This window comes from Musca autumnalis, unplaced genomic scaffold, assembly GCF_047663935.1.
Source record: "Musca autumnalis isolate F117 unplaced genomic scaffold, ASM4766393v1 scaffold_2, whole genome shotgun sequence".
Lineage (NCBI taxonomy): Eukaryota > Metazoa > Arthropoda > Insecta > Diptera > Muscidae > Musca > Musca autumnalis.
This window is the reverse complement of record NW_027411755.1, coordinates 260,578,964-260,593,586: the sequence shown is the minus strand read 5'-3', so window position 1 is coordinate 260,593,586 and position 14,623 is coordinate 260,578,964. Positions and strand designations below refer to the sequence as shown.

The 14,623-nt window shown below is 35.5% G+C and overlaps 1 protein-coding gene across 1 annotated transcript; it reads right to left on the bottom strand.

Moving 5' to 3' along the window:
* Positions 1 to 3,478: 3,478 nt before the first annotated feature.
* LOC141391953 (uncharacterized) lies at positions 3,479 to 12,193 on the bottom strand. The gene is made up of 8 exons (XM_073964738.1): positions 11,202 to 12,193; positions 10,804 to 11,138; positions 9,086 to 10,741; positions 7,473 to 7,613; positions 7,066 to 7,205; positions 6,869 to 7,008; positions 6,382 to 6,672; positions 3,479 to 6,306 (listed from the first exon to the last, which is right to left on the bottom strand). The coding sequence occupies exons 1-8, from the start codon at positions 11,623 to 11,625 to the stop codon at positions 4,724 to 4,726; spliced, it is 4,710 nt and encodes a 1,569-aa protein (XP_073820839.1). The 5' UTR covers positions 11,626 to 12,193; the 3' UTR covers positions 3,479 to 4,723.
* Between the last annotated feature and the right edge of the window lie 2,430 nt (positions 12,194 to 14,623).

Here is a 14,623-nt window from a genome sequence, read left to right as displayed (position 1 = left end):
ATTTCGACTTTACCGAAAAAATTGACTGTTTTTTGCCAAAAATTGGGCAATATAATTTTTTTTAATCTGTCTCGCTTAAAGCAAGCGTTTTATGTATTTAGTAAGCTCACATGAATAATATAATAAGGTCATATGAAGATCGGTCAATTCGTTTTAGAGCTATCGTTGGCACCGACTTCAAAAACGCCGTTTCGAAAAACACGCACTTAAAGTTTATATGCTACATTCAAATCACAATAAATTGTTGCCTCTCAATCATTATATCTCAGACAATTTTTTGCGACAAAGTACCTTTACGTAAAAATAGACAATATTTTTTTCGATTTTTCTAAAAGTAATAAAAGGTATCCATGAGAAATATATATTTTTGTTTTAATTTTTAATGTTGGGCCGTTTTAGGTCGTTTTGGGCCGATTTTAGGAAAAATTTGGGCCGAAAAAAAAATTTTCGAACGGCAACACTGTGCAGGACAGCAACCGATGAACCCTTGTGTAAGTGTGTGATTGAATAGTGTATGGCATTCCTTCAATCCATATTGCAAAAATGATGAATTTTCCTCCAGAACTCGATTTTGGGTTGAAGTTTTCCAAATTTTTAATTTCCTCACAAATAATATTTGTTGTTTTCAAAAATTATTTGTTGATTACTTGGAAAATAAACAAAATTCATCGGATTGAAAGGGGTTCATATACAAAATCAAAACTATTTTGATTTCAATCCTGCCAAAACTACTCCCAAATACATTGACAAAAACTTCAAAATTTCCCAGTTGTTCAATAAATAGCAATTGTCTACTTTGACATAGTTATGTAACTAGTTACTCAATGATCCTAGTTACTTTACACCCAAAAATGGCACACAAAATAGCCTATAGCCTGCTTTTGTCACTGGAAATGGGCTTCCCTGCCTACCATGTCAATTCACTAGTTACTGGTAATGCGGAGTGTAATATATTGACTATTTTATAGACTACCGATGGATAATGTAATCAACAATGTTTCTCTCTTGTAATCTCTTTTCAAAATTATTATTTCTCTTTTTGAAAACAAAATAGAAAAAATGTCAATTTAATTTAATTTTTTTCTGAATTTATAAAAGACTTATTTTGATGCGTTTATGTGGAAAAATTGTTTGTTAAATGATGATACAACAAACGTGAAGAACAGAAGAATATTTGGTAAGTATCGATATTTTTGGGACAATAGATTTTTCTATTATCTCATTACATTTTGTACATTTTATTTCAGGTACTTCTGAATTATCTGAAGGACACTTGAGATGAACATTCCCAGGACCAAATATACAGTTCTAGTTCATGGATTCACACACAAGTTTCAATAACAAGAATCAAAAGATTAACATTAAATTGTCCTTTGTGATATATGTATGTATATACACGTCATGTAATTAAATAAAGCGTGGTTAGCGCATATACAGATTAACTGTTATAATTATATTTTTTAAACTGATATAATATTCGTTACACGTTAAGCATTTACCCATTTAGCTGATCAAAACATACTAGTGATTTTGGCTATCATTTCTAACTATCGATTTAACTGGTTACTGGTAATGCAATGAAGGGAAATTGAGTTTCCCAAGACTATCGAATTGCCTGGTTACTGGTAATGCAGTGAGGGGGCAACAGACCCCTTCCTATGACATCCCCATGTTAAATTCACCAGTCTATAACATTGCGAGTAGATTGGGCGGTAACTAGGGGTGTTTACCAGTACCCAGTTGTTCAATAAATAGCAATTGTCTACTTTGACATAGGCATGTAACTAGTTACTCATTGATCCTAGTTACTTTACCCCCAAAAATGGCACACAAAAAGCCTATAGCCTGCTTTTGTCACTGGAAATAGGCTCCCCTACCTATCATGCCAATTCACCAGTTACAGGTAATGCGGCGTGTAATATATTGACTATTTTATAGACTTCCGATGGATAGTGTAATCGACAATGTTTCTCTCTTGTAATCTCTTTTCAACATTTTTTTCTTTTTAACAAAATAGAAAAAATATTCTGTCATTTTGTTTGTTTATTCATAACTAAAAAACTTATTGGTGCGTTTGTTGTGAAAAAATTTAAGATGCAAAAAAGAACGTGTAACCAGCTAAATCAAAAAGAGGATGAATAATTTAAGAGGAATATTTATAATATACATATATGTGGTAAGTATTGATACATATCTGGTCACAATTCATTATCGCGTCATTTCATTAACCTTCTATACATTTTATTTCAGGAACTTTTGAATGTTCTGAAGGACCCACGAGAAAAACATTCCAAGGACCAAATAAACATAAGTCCCTGTATCATGTAGTCATACACTAGTTCCAGTACCGAGGATCAAGATTTATGTGTATACAAGATTATATTGTCCTTTGTAAAATATTTGCACTCCACGTATTAAAATAAAGTGTGGCAAATGCATAAATGCATTAAGCCATTTATCTGACTTCAAGTTAATAGTATTTTTGGCTATCATTTCTGACTAACGAATTGACTGGTTACTCGTAATGTACTGAGGAGACAATTGCCTTTCACACGACTATCGAATTGGGTGGTTACTTGTAATGCAGTGAGGGGACAATTGGCTTTCACATGACTATCGAATTGGGTGGTTACTGGTAATGCAGTGAGGGGACAATAGACCCCTTCCTATGACATCCCCATGTTAAATTCACCAGTCTATAACATTGCGAGTAGATTGGGTGGTAACTAGGGGTGTTTACCAGTAGCCAGCAACATTGCTAGTTATTCCCTAGTTATCCGAACAACTGGGTAGCCAGCAAAATTGCTAGTTATTCCCTAGTTACCCGAACAACTGGGTTACTAATACTATTACAAATGCTGTCCTGCATGCCCATAGTGTATGCCCGGCATTACGCATCGCAATACAGAGTAACCCCCCAGAGCTTCTATTAAGCTGTGTTCCTTTACTTACCTGAGGTTACCATTTCTTACCATTTTTAACCTGTAAAGTGTTCCCTTACTTTTAATAGCATACAATTTATATGATAGCAGTTTACCACTTTTACAATTTTCTGCCACTGTTATCACTTTTAAAAGTAAAGGAACAGACCATTAGTATGCAAAGAGCTTTTTGGACCGTCTAGGAAAAATAATTACCGATAAACTTAAATAAATGAAAAAAAATTAACACTTTTAATAACAAGAACTACTTCTATTACTTAAGGGATGTTTACACTACCTATCAAGGTCGTATGATCTATTGATCTATTGAAATAAATAGAAATGTGAGAAAAAAGTACGTAGTCACGCGTACAAATTTTTCGGAAAAGCAAATTCTATTTTTGTGTCCTTTTATTAAATAAAAGCAATTGTTTTTTCTCCTTTATATTTCAGTGATGTACTTGTAAAAAATGTCAACAAAAGCTTAAACATTTAGAAATCTCTTTTTCACTCACCGATTCACTTCTTATTTTTATGTTTGTTAATAAAACTTCATATTTTACTACTACATTATGTTTATTTTATTTATTGGTCTTAAGACTACCTCTTAAATAATTGTTATGTTGGTTTTAATACGCTATGCCGTTCTTTTCTTCTTCTGATTCCTTTTTATAGGTGAGATAGTATTTATTTATATGTATTGTGTGCTTTAAATGTTTTTATATCTTCTTTTTTATGGTTTTACTATTCCGTTTGCAATATGCATTCAACTTACATATTCACGTTCATTATTTGCTATATTCATTCGTTCAATTTAACATTATTAAATGATAAAAATATGATTTGAATTTATTTTGTTTCGCTTGTCTGTATGTTTATAAAGTGCAGTGTTTATGTGTGCCTACGTGTATTTAAACAAGAAAAAAAAAAACAAATCCAGCACAATAAGCGATGGATGGCTGATGCACACCCACACATAGACAGCAGGCGGTAGGGTTGGCTAACTGATTTTTGAACCAGATATAAATATAGTATGTAACGTAGTATATTGTTTATAACTTTATGGACCTAATGTGTATGTGTAATTATATAAGTGTACATTGTTATACAAAATTGTAACAAATATTAAAAAGAAACAAGTGTGCCATGATGTAGATTATGAGCGCGTGTATGTGTAGTTTGCAAACAAATTGCATTTGGGAAGATTTGTATTACAAGGGATGTGGGATTAGAATTAAGGAAGCCTTAAATGTTTTAACTTAAATTGGGAACTAGTTATAAATTAAGTATAAGTCAAGAAAGGAAATGTGTTAATAATAAATAAAAAGGTGTTTCATGTTATTTTTATCCAACATATCTATAATAAAATAAATATTAACAAATTGTTTTTGTTTTGTTGGATTGAGAAATAAAAAGAGTTAAGATTAATGCTGCTGCTGCTGCTAAAGGAGATAAAATACAACATGTCTAAAATATATATATATATCGTTTTTTGTATATACACAATTTTATAAACTACAAAAATGTTTGAGGAAAACAAAGGAATATGGGAACTATTCTAGTTTAGCTATGTTGAGAAAGTGATCTGCGAAGTAATTCCGTTATGAATTTCCCATTTCGAAATAAAATACAAATCAATAAAAAAATTATAGCTAAACTTGATATAAATCTCTCACCACAACTTCGACGCTTATCTAAAATATATATTTCGGTCTCAATGTGCCGCTGCTCAAAGTATATTTACAATTCTAAACGTGTTCCACTTATGTTTTTTTTTCCAAACAATTAGTTTTAATGGCAACTTAATGCATGGAAGATGTATAAGTTATGGACGACGATGATGATGAGGAAGAAGAAGTACTGCTATTAGTTGCACTGTTGTTGCTGCTGCTCGATGAACTGCTTGGAGTCCGATTATCCATACAGGCCAAAATGGAACTTATGAGATCCGGCGATGATTTGTTATGCTTGCTAGACGATGATACCTTTGACGAACTTTTATGAGATTTCGAAGGAGTGCTGCCCGATGAAGAAGAACTACTTGATGACGAAACTTTGGCTGCTTTAATGGTTTTTGTGTCGGCGTTGGATGTAGGGGGTGGAGGTGGTGGTGGCTGTGGTGTTTGTGTGGGAGGCGGTGGAGGAAGTGGTGGCAAGGGAGGTAACGGCGGTAATGGTGGATAGGCTTGATTGGGGCACGGTACAACTGTTGTCATTGGCGTTGTGGTGGTTTCAATTTCTTCTGATATGATTACTTCTTCCTCGTGGTCCACTACCAATTGTGGTTGCGATAGTATAATATCGTCAACTGAGTTTCCAGTCGTATGAGAAGGTATAAGAGCTTCTTCTACACGTATAACATTGTTTGGTGGAGCAGGTGTTGGTGATGGGGGCGATGTTATTGTAGTGACTCGAATCGTGCTGGAGGTAGATGAAGCCACAACATTCGGCAATAGGGATGATGATGGTAACATGCTATTGGAAGCAACGGATTGAAAGTTGCTTGAGTGAGATGATGAGGCTGATGATGTTGGAACAGATGAAGGAGGAGGTTCATCGGAAACTATTTGTACTTGTATTTTTATTTCTGGTTCTTTTTGATTCAGGCTATTCACATAAGCTTCTCGGTGTGTAAACGGCGTGGGAGGTACTAGAGGCATAGGTAATGCAGGCACTATTGGTTCTGGTAGTTTCACCTTATTACTGGATAGAGTACTGGAATTTGTTGTTAACGATGTCGTCGATGGTATTGGAGCCACTGACGAAGTGGTGGTTTGCGTTTTTACAGTGCTAGGTTCACTACTGGTCGTTGCAACATCGGCGGAAGTTTTTTGCTTTTTGGGTGTAAGTGACGAAGATTTACTGGATTTGGAAACACTACTTTCATCTTTATGTTTACGCTTTTCCTTTTTCTCCTTCTGGTGTTCGTCATCATTTGCCGCATTTGATTTTGATTTTTTAGGCTTTTCTGCCTTATTTGGTGATGATGATACTGGTGCTGTTCCAACAACCTTATTGATCATATTATGCTCAATAACCAATTTACGCATATCAATTTTGGGTTCATCTTTTGTGGATTGTTTCTTTTTTGTTGGAGTTTCTGGTTCGTCTTTTACAGCTGCCGTAGAATCGTCAGTGCCACTTTCACTGGACAAACGACTACGACTTTCCATGTCGATGAGCTTCTTGGTTTCTGATTTTTTAGCTTTACCCTCATGATTACGCTTGCACGGAGTCTTCTTGTTGTGGCTGTCATCATGAGTAATGGGATTTGGTAATATTGTCTGTTTTTCTTTGTATTGCGGTGGCTCTGCCAATACGGGATTATTCTTCTCGTTAATAACCTCCTGCCCGGGATAATACTGACGTAGCCTCAAGTGCCATGCTATAAAAATAGAAGAAGGTAAAAAGATTCGTCTTAATATAAATAATTCACATGTGCATATTATATTCTATTTACCAACACTGGTCACAGCCGTCACTGTTCGAAATTGATGTATAATATTTCGTGGCAAAAAGTATATGTCATTATCGCACAATTTTATGCGAGCATAACGTATACCATCACGCCGCAGCTGATTCAGTTTAGCATCTTCAATCCACTGGACACATTGGGAAATTGGTGGTTCGTGCAAATCTAGTTGCAGAGTACCCACCAGTTGGTTGAAGTCTTGCGCCGCAAATGCTACCACATCTTTGGTAATACGATTCTGTGTATAAGATTCGCCACCATGGACTGCTTTAAGTATACCTAAAATGATGATTGAAATATTTAAGAGTTTGTCAAATGGAAACAGCAAACGCGAAACTACAGTATAATTCCTATATAATTCGGACCACATTTAAGACATTTCATGGTTAAACATTCAATTCGTTAGATTGAAAAGGCTCGAGTATTCATATTTATGGAAATTCTACTGTATAAAATAAGGCGTTATCTAACTTACCCACAGCTGCTGTTGTTATACGTTCATGTCCATGGCCCACATGATCAGCATGGGCTTTAGTACGATCTTCTATCATTGTTTCACGAGCCTCCGAAAGACGTGGTAAATATTGCAAGTTTCTCAATTCATTGATTCTTGTCCTACAAAACAAAACTTAGCTATGAAAGAGCTTTACATAAAAACTCAAAAGGAATTACCTCTGCCGCTTCAAAGGTGTTTTGCTATTCAGCTCAGCTGTAGGCACCAATTGTTCACCAGAACGTATCCACAAAATTGGACCATCGTTCGATAGACGAGGATCAGTTTGTAATATTGAATAGGGTCCCCAAGGCATAGTCTGAATAAAGAAAAGTTTGTCATTAGTCGGCAGCCTACCTTTGGAAAATCTAAAATTTAGGGCCACAACTCGAATTGCTACATAATTGTGTGACTATTAACTGGAGTTTTTTACGTTTCAATTATATTGTAAATTGTCATTTTCGAAATTTAAACGACCTCTATCGTGTCAGATCAAAAGGATCTATAACTGATAAAAATTCCATAGCAATCCGGTTGTGCACACCAATCATAAGACTACTCTTACACATTAAATTGGACGACTTACCTTTTTTAAAAACGGATTTTCTTCTATTCTTCCCAATAAATCGGGAAAATATCCACCCACTTCTTCGTGTACCTTGCCTACCAAACTGATTTGATGCAGGGGGCCATATCGAAATGTACCCTGGGAATAATTACGAACAACCTGAAAATGAAAATCAAAAATGTTTCAGTGATATACATATGTATAATGTCCAACACGCCAACAACTGGCACCAGCTCATTTTGTAACAATAATAGAGCAGCTACAAAAGCAACCAATATGAGAATGCCACAAGCATGAGCTAGCCACAAGCTGAGAATTAGAAATAATGACCTTAAATGCTAAGACAACAGCACTTCAGGTTGTCTTCTTATAAAGCGATGAATCGGTCATTGGTAAGTTTGTGGGATTCGGTATGGTCCTCTTATATTAGGACTTGTTAGAAAATCGCTCTGACGATAAAGTGTTTTTCTAAAGTTCTAGTGGAGTATGTTTCCAGTATATTTACATAACAACATGTCGAAGGAGATAACCTGATCAATACAAGGTGATTTCAAGAAATTTTACAATTTGTTATAGCATATACAGTGCCCGAAATAAAGATATGTTCATATGTAAATTTCTAATTTTTTCATAATTAATATGACTTTAATTGGAATTTATAGTTTTATGTTATGGAGTTGGGCACTCCCCATGATCTCAATATATCATATTTTTGGTTTTCATACAAAATAAAGAATTGTAAAATTAATTCTTTTTTTGTGTTTTAGGTATCGTTCGGCTACAGGCTTTTTTAAATAAAACCAGTTTTTTTTCTTATTTTTGCATCGAAAACTGCACTGAACCAATTTTGGGGAATTCACACTTAAAAATTTGGGTAAAACTTTTTACATATCGTTGATTTTGTAAGTGTAAAACCCCCAAAGTTGCACCGGACCTATCATTATTTCGAACCAAAAATAAGAAAAAAGTTTAAAATTTTACAATTCTATATTTTGTATCAAAACCAAAATGTTATGGAGTCCCGTTTTTTTAATAATAACGCAAAATATTTAACGTAAGTTAAACGAAACACAATATTTCCCAAAACAACAATGTAATGAAAAAAAATTCTCATCTGTTACTAGAATTGAATAAAAAGACGCTCTGAAAAAGTTGGAAACAAGCCAACGAAATGTTGAGAAAACATGAAATAAATTCCTTTATTTTCATCTATTAACCTGACCGAAAAAGCCCAATAAAAACCACCTATAATAATATCAACAAAACACTCATCAAAAATATGATATATTGAGATCATGGGGAGTGCCTAACTCCATAACATAAAATTATAAATTCCAACAAGTCATATGAATTATGAAAAAATAGAAAATTGCATGTGAACGTATCTTTCTTTCGGGCACTATAGACAAGTCTGTGCCTAACGCTGCACCTTTTTTCACTAACAGGTGAGAATTTATCAATTATGTAACTGCATAATCATTGTCGTCAACGCATTCACAAGTCTATCACATTATTGGACTTTGAGCTTGAGTTTAAACCCTATTAAGGAATGCACACTTAAAATACAAAATACTACAAGGGCATTTTTTTGTTACAAAGACAAAAGTGTGTAAAATTACTAAAAAACTTACCTGTTCATAGTACTGGGCCATTGTGCAGGTTTCAATGTCAGAATTTCTTCCCAAAACACCCGCCTTAACTGTAAGTGTTGAATAATTCTCAGCCATATGTTGCAACAAATCCGGCAAGTATCTTGCCGCATCGTGCACAATACCCATGACATGATGGGCATAACCATCTTCATCTTCTGCAAAACAAACGTCAAAGAATTCATCTACCAATTCATCCATTTCGTGAGGAGGCAGGTCCTTTATTTCATCCTGATATAGATGCACTACGGACGCACCACCATTCGGATATACTTCCACCTCAAAGTACTGGCCATATTTTAAGTGCTCAAGTCCAGGTGGTACACGATTATTGTTGCGACTGGTGCGTGTAACATTTGGCTGGGGTGGTGGCGGAATATATTGGGTTCCAACACTGGTGCGTCTTATTTTAGACCGTTTATAACATCTCGAACATTCACGACTACTGCGTGATGAAGACGATGATGAATTATTGGTCGACGAAGACGAACCGTGTTTATTAGATGATGAAGAAGATGACGATTTGTGATTGTGATGATGATGTGTGTGGGAACTGCTGCCAGATGATCTTCTTGACGATGTGGCCGATTTTGATGACGACGAAGACGATGCTGTTGTGGATGATGCCGTTAATGGTGTACAACTAACTGAGGGAGTTGAGGCGGAATGATTTAGATGTTGCACACTTTGGTTATGAACAGAAGAGGTATGTGACGACGATGTGGCGTTATGATGATGACTTGAGCTTGCATTAGAATGTGGCACATTTGAACTCGTTACAGACGGTATTTTGTCAGCAGGTGAGGGCATCATAAGACTTTCCATTTTCATCTGATTTTCTGTCAAATGTTGAGGTTCAGTTTTAATAGTTGTCTTTGTACACACATTGTGTTCCAATATTTTAGATTCTTCGATTGTTGCTTTAGCAATCGTTTCGGGCTTTATTTCTATTGCACTTGCTATTTCTGTAACGTCTTCATTTTTAATTTGTACAACAGAAACTTCTGTTGACTCCGTTTTTATTTCTGCCGTCTTAAATTTCTCATCGGTCTTTGATGTGGCGACACTATTGAAATCTAATTGCCGCGATACTTCATTTGGTGTTCTACATGTAGCTGCTTTGACATCGAAAGATTGTCTGATTTCCTCTTTGCCAGCCGTAGCAGGGATTACAGGATGGTGTTTCTCACTTTTAGTTTGAACAACCAATACCTGTTCTTTAATTTCCTCTTTTTTGTCTGTTACAGGATGCTGTTGTTCGCTTTTAGTTTGAGCAACCACCAATACATGTTCTTTTATTTCCTCTTTTTTGACTGTCACAATATTTTCTTTTTTTTCACTTACGCCAGTTTCGTTTGCCTTAATTTCCAGAGCATTACGTTCAAATGATATATCACATACTTTATCTTGTTTATCTTCGCTTAAGATATCCATAGACATGGCAGTTTCTTGTGATTTCCTTGGGCTTGTTACATCAGCAGACTCTTTTTCTATATACTTTCCTTTCTCATATTCACCATCATTAATTATGTTTAGACAATTTAACTTGATCCCACTGCTTTGGCTACATCGGCTGCTCTCAGAACTTCTTCTACGACTACTGGCTTCAGATGTTGACGTCGATGTCAATGGACCAACCTGAAATGTGGCAATCGATATTTTGTATAATTCGTGAAATTGTAATATGCGTTTACACATACCTTATCCTTATCCTTATCCAATGCGGAATCTTTTACAGTAGTTGATGTACTGCTACTTCCTCCACCTGTTTTAGTCTTTGATTTGTCACTACTTTGATGTACATCCCTATGATGTTCACTTGAAGAGTGAGATTTGGACTTTGAAGAGCTGCTTCGATCAGAAGAGCTTTTACCAGACTTGTCCCTACTGTGGGAGCTGTGAGACTTATCTCGATCCCGATCCCTGTCTTTCGACTTTTTGTGGCCATCCTTTTCACGATCTCTGTCACGTTCTCTGTCTCTATCACGATCCCGGTCCCGGTCCTTTTCTTTTTTCTTCTTTTTGTGAGATTTGTCTGAAATATAAAGATTTAAATAAATAAAAGTCAACGACTTGTATCTAAATTTGATATATATACCTTTATCACCACTTCGTTCCTTGGACGAGGAACTGCTCTCTAGAGATGAACCCGTTGATGATTTTGACGTCTTTATGTATGATTGTTCACTGATTGTGTTGGATGTTACAGACGACTTTGGAAGCTGTTCCTTGGAGTCATGCTTCTTTTGTTTGTCTCTGTTTTCCACATTGCAAATTTTGTTGGAATCTAGAGCAACGTTTCCATCTCTACGGTGAACATCAGCTGGTTTTGTATCGGTTTTGTCATCACCGGCAAAATGTTCAATATTTATTTTTGTATCCGATGTTTTTGTTGTTTGTTTAAATATTTGCTCTTCCTCCTCTTCTTTTTGGTCGCTCATGGGTATTTGTTGTTTTTGCTCTTGCTGCTGAGACGTTGACGACGTCACCTGAACCTCCTGAGTTTCCATAATATTCGACATTGCGCGCCACTTCTCCCTACGACGTTTTCGGCACGTAGTAAAAAAGTCAACACACACAACGCAACCTCTTCTTTGGCTGGTTGGCTTGTTGGTTGGTTATAAGACAAAAAACGCAGTTAGCAGCGGAAAAAGAATAAAAAATCGATTTATTTTGACCGCCTCTGTCTCAGCTCGGAGTATTATATTGTAGCGCGCAATTTATGACCGATATATTTTCTCTTTCACCTTTCACTGAAGTTACTCCAGACTTCTTTTGTTCCTTACATTTGTTTTTGGCTTATTTTTAAAATTTCCACTTTTTTCTGTGCATTACATTCATTTCATCTGCGTCACAATTCTTCTTTGTTTTTCTCAACTTTTTACAATTGCCTTTCCACTTCTTTATATGTATAGAAAATTGTTGATGGTGAACATTTTGATCTTACTTTATAACATTTCTTTCTTGTATTTGCAATTAATCAGTTAATTATTTTAATTTAATTATTTTATTTTTGCAATTTCCATTTCACGCGTCCATTTTATATTATTTGGCTTTGATTTAATATTGGCACCATTTATCTATCCTCTCTCTCTCTTCCGTGGCTATGGTCAGTCGATATGGTAGCACTTCTGGGAATCAATTCAGTGTACACACAAAGGAAATAATAGCGCATTTACATCAAAGGGGTTTAAAGCCGAAAAAACATACAACGCTCGATGTAATTAAAAGGTGACGTAAAATAGCTTGGTGGTTGATTTCAATCTGTCCATTTTTTGTTGTTGTGAATAAATTGTAGAAACAACTCTTGTTTAGTAAAAATTCTCCGATTATTCGAAAAATATGGGCTTAACTCTAGTTTAGTAAAAGACTCTCCGATTTTCTTTAAATTTTTTTTCAGTGGTAGATATTGTTGCGCTGATCACGGGAATATGAAATTTTCTTGGGGGACGGACCGGATACCTGGTTATTTGACCCGAAAATCCGGGTACCCGGTACCCGCTAGACCCGGTTCTAACCGGACTTTCGGGTCAAATAACCGGGTCCGTCCCCCAAAAAGAAAATTATATTCCCGTAATCAGAGCAAAAATACCTACCTCTGGAAAAATTTTTAAAAAATCGGAGAGTTTTTACTAAACTAGAGTTGGTCCAAAATATGTGTGTTCGTTTGCTCAAAATTTGTATGAATTGTTACTGGATGTTGTTTGTTTACTATACAGTACAATGCAAAAGACCTGGGTACATAAGCTGCCTCGCCTGGTTGGCTTGGGACTAGGCAGCCTCGTCGACGATCTGTCTTGCTTCACGCGTTTTTGCACATGGCAGGACAGTTGACTTCATGTATTAACTGTCAAAATCCCAAAACTTTCCTGTGTGATGTAGGCGTACCGACAACTGCAAAAGCAGTTGTAAAATTTTGAATGAAAATCATCGACATGTTTTTGTTTTCCATTCACATATTTTGTTTTTGTTCATGTTCTTTTGTTTTCAACACATTTCAATTATTATCTCATTAATTTTTCAAAAATGCCCAAACAGTTGTCTTCCTTAAGTCCAATTTACATATGCACATTAAATGATTTCGTTTTACGAAATCCTAGAAACAAATGAAGTGTATTTACATCTGTTTTTTGCGTCATTTGCTTACGCACACAATCGTACATACACACGGATACAATAACACATACACACGCACACAATAATTTTAATTCCGAAAAATAAGAATTTCACAACACTGTTTACCAACTAACTTGACTTAACTCAAAATTAAAAAATATATAACTTTTGCAAGTTTTTTTAACCACTTATTTGCACTTTTGTCATCGTTTGAGTATTTTTGTTTTTCTACAACACACACTAACAAACAAAGACATCATAAAACAGTTGCATTTTTTGGTAGTTTATGACGAAAAAGCAGGGTTGCGTATAATAGTATGGTGTTTTCGTGCGTTGTTTAGAATAAATGACGCAGCTATCGTCATTTATTTTTGTATGGTAAATAACGCAAAATGTTGCCTGTTTTAGCAAATAAATGACGAAACAGCTCCAAATAACGAAAAAGTTGCTAATGTAAATTGGGCATTACTGTTTGTGAAAAAATGATGGACAGCTGGGAGACAAACGACAAATGTATGTATGTGTTAGTAAATCAGAGTTGTATTTGAAGACAAATTGTCTTGTGTAAACGCCTAGTTAGTAAAACAGAGTTGTATTCTAAGACAAATTGTCTGAGGTAAACAATCACATGAAAAATGTTTCAGTTATGCCAAGTTTGTTCTTATGTTTTTATTTTGGCCCCGGCAAATTCGGACAGTTGCGCGTCGCGTTTTAAAAACAACAACCACATGAAAAAGGTGTTTATTTACAAAGTTCTTGCAACGCGACGCTCAGCGGACCGTATGTGCCGCGGCCAAACTTGGCATCACTTACACTTTTTTCATGTGGTTGTTGTTTTTAACGCCTGATGCGACGAATAACGGACCGTATGTGCCGAGGCCTTTATGGACCAAATATTTACGGTCCGTTGTGTGACGCGTTGCACGCTGAAAACAACAACCACATGAAAGTCGTGTTCCTTTACGTACCTGAGGTTACCAGTTTTTACCATAATTTACCCGTAAAGTGTCCCCTTACTTTTAAAAGCATACAATTTATATGAGAGCAGTTCACCATTTTTGCCATCTTTTGCCACTGTTACCATTTTTAAAAGTAAAGCTGAAAACACATCCAACGTTTGAGTAAAGTTTTGTGTCATTGTTGGTAGATGAATAAAAGACAAAGTGCTGCCAAATTTTAATTTTTCTTTATTCTTCTACCAGAAATGACACAAAACTTAACTCAAACGTTGGATGTGTTTTCAGCTTAAAGGTGTGAACAGAATGAAATACGCCGCTTTTTTCACGCCATAGATTGAAGGCCAAGTACTACCTAATTCAAATGCTGCCTAATTAATTTGAATTAGGCAGTACTTTGCCTTTAGTCTTTTACATGAAACTGAGCGTGATAAAGTGGCGTAGTTCA

Coding starts and splice junctions, on each gene's coding strand:
- LOC141391953 (XM_073964738.1), bottom strand. CDS start 11,625: ATGTCGAATATTATGGAAACTCAGGAGGTTCAGGTGACGTCGTCAACG. Junction 7,206..7,472: donor AAAATCCGTTTTTAAAAAAG/GTAAGTCGTCCA, acceptor TTCTTTATTCAG/ACTATGCCTTGGGGACCCTA. Junction 6,673..6,868: donor TATAACAACAGCAGCTGTGG/GTAAGTTAGATA, acceptor TCATCATTTTAG/GTATACTTAAAGCAGTCCAT.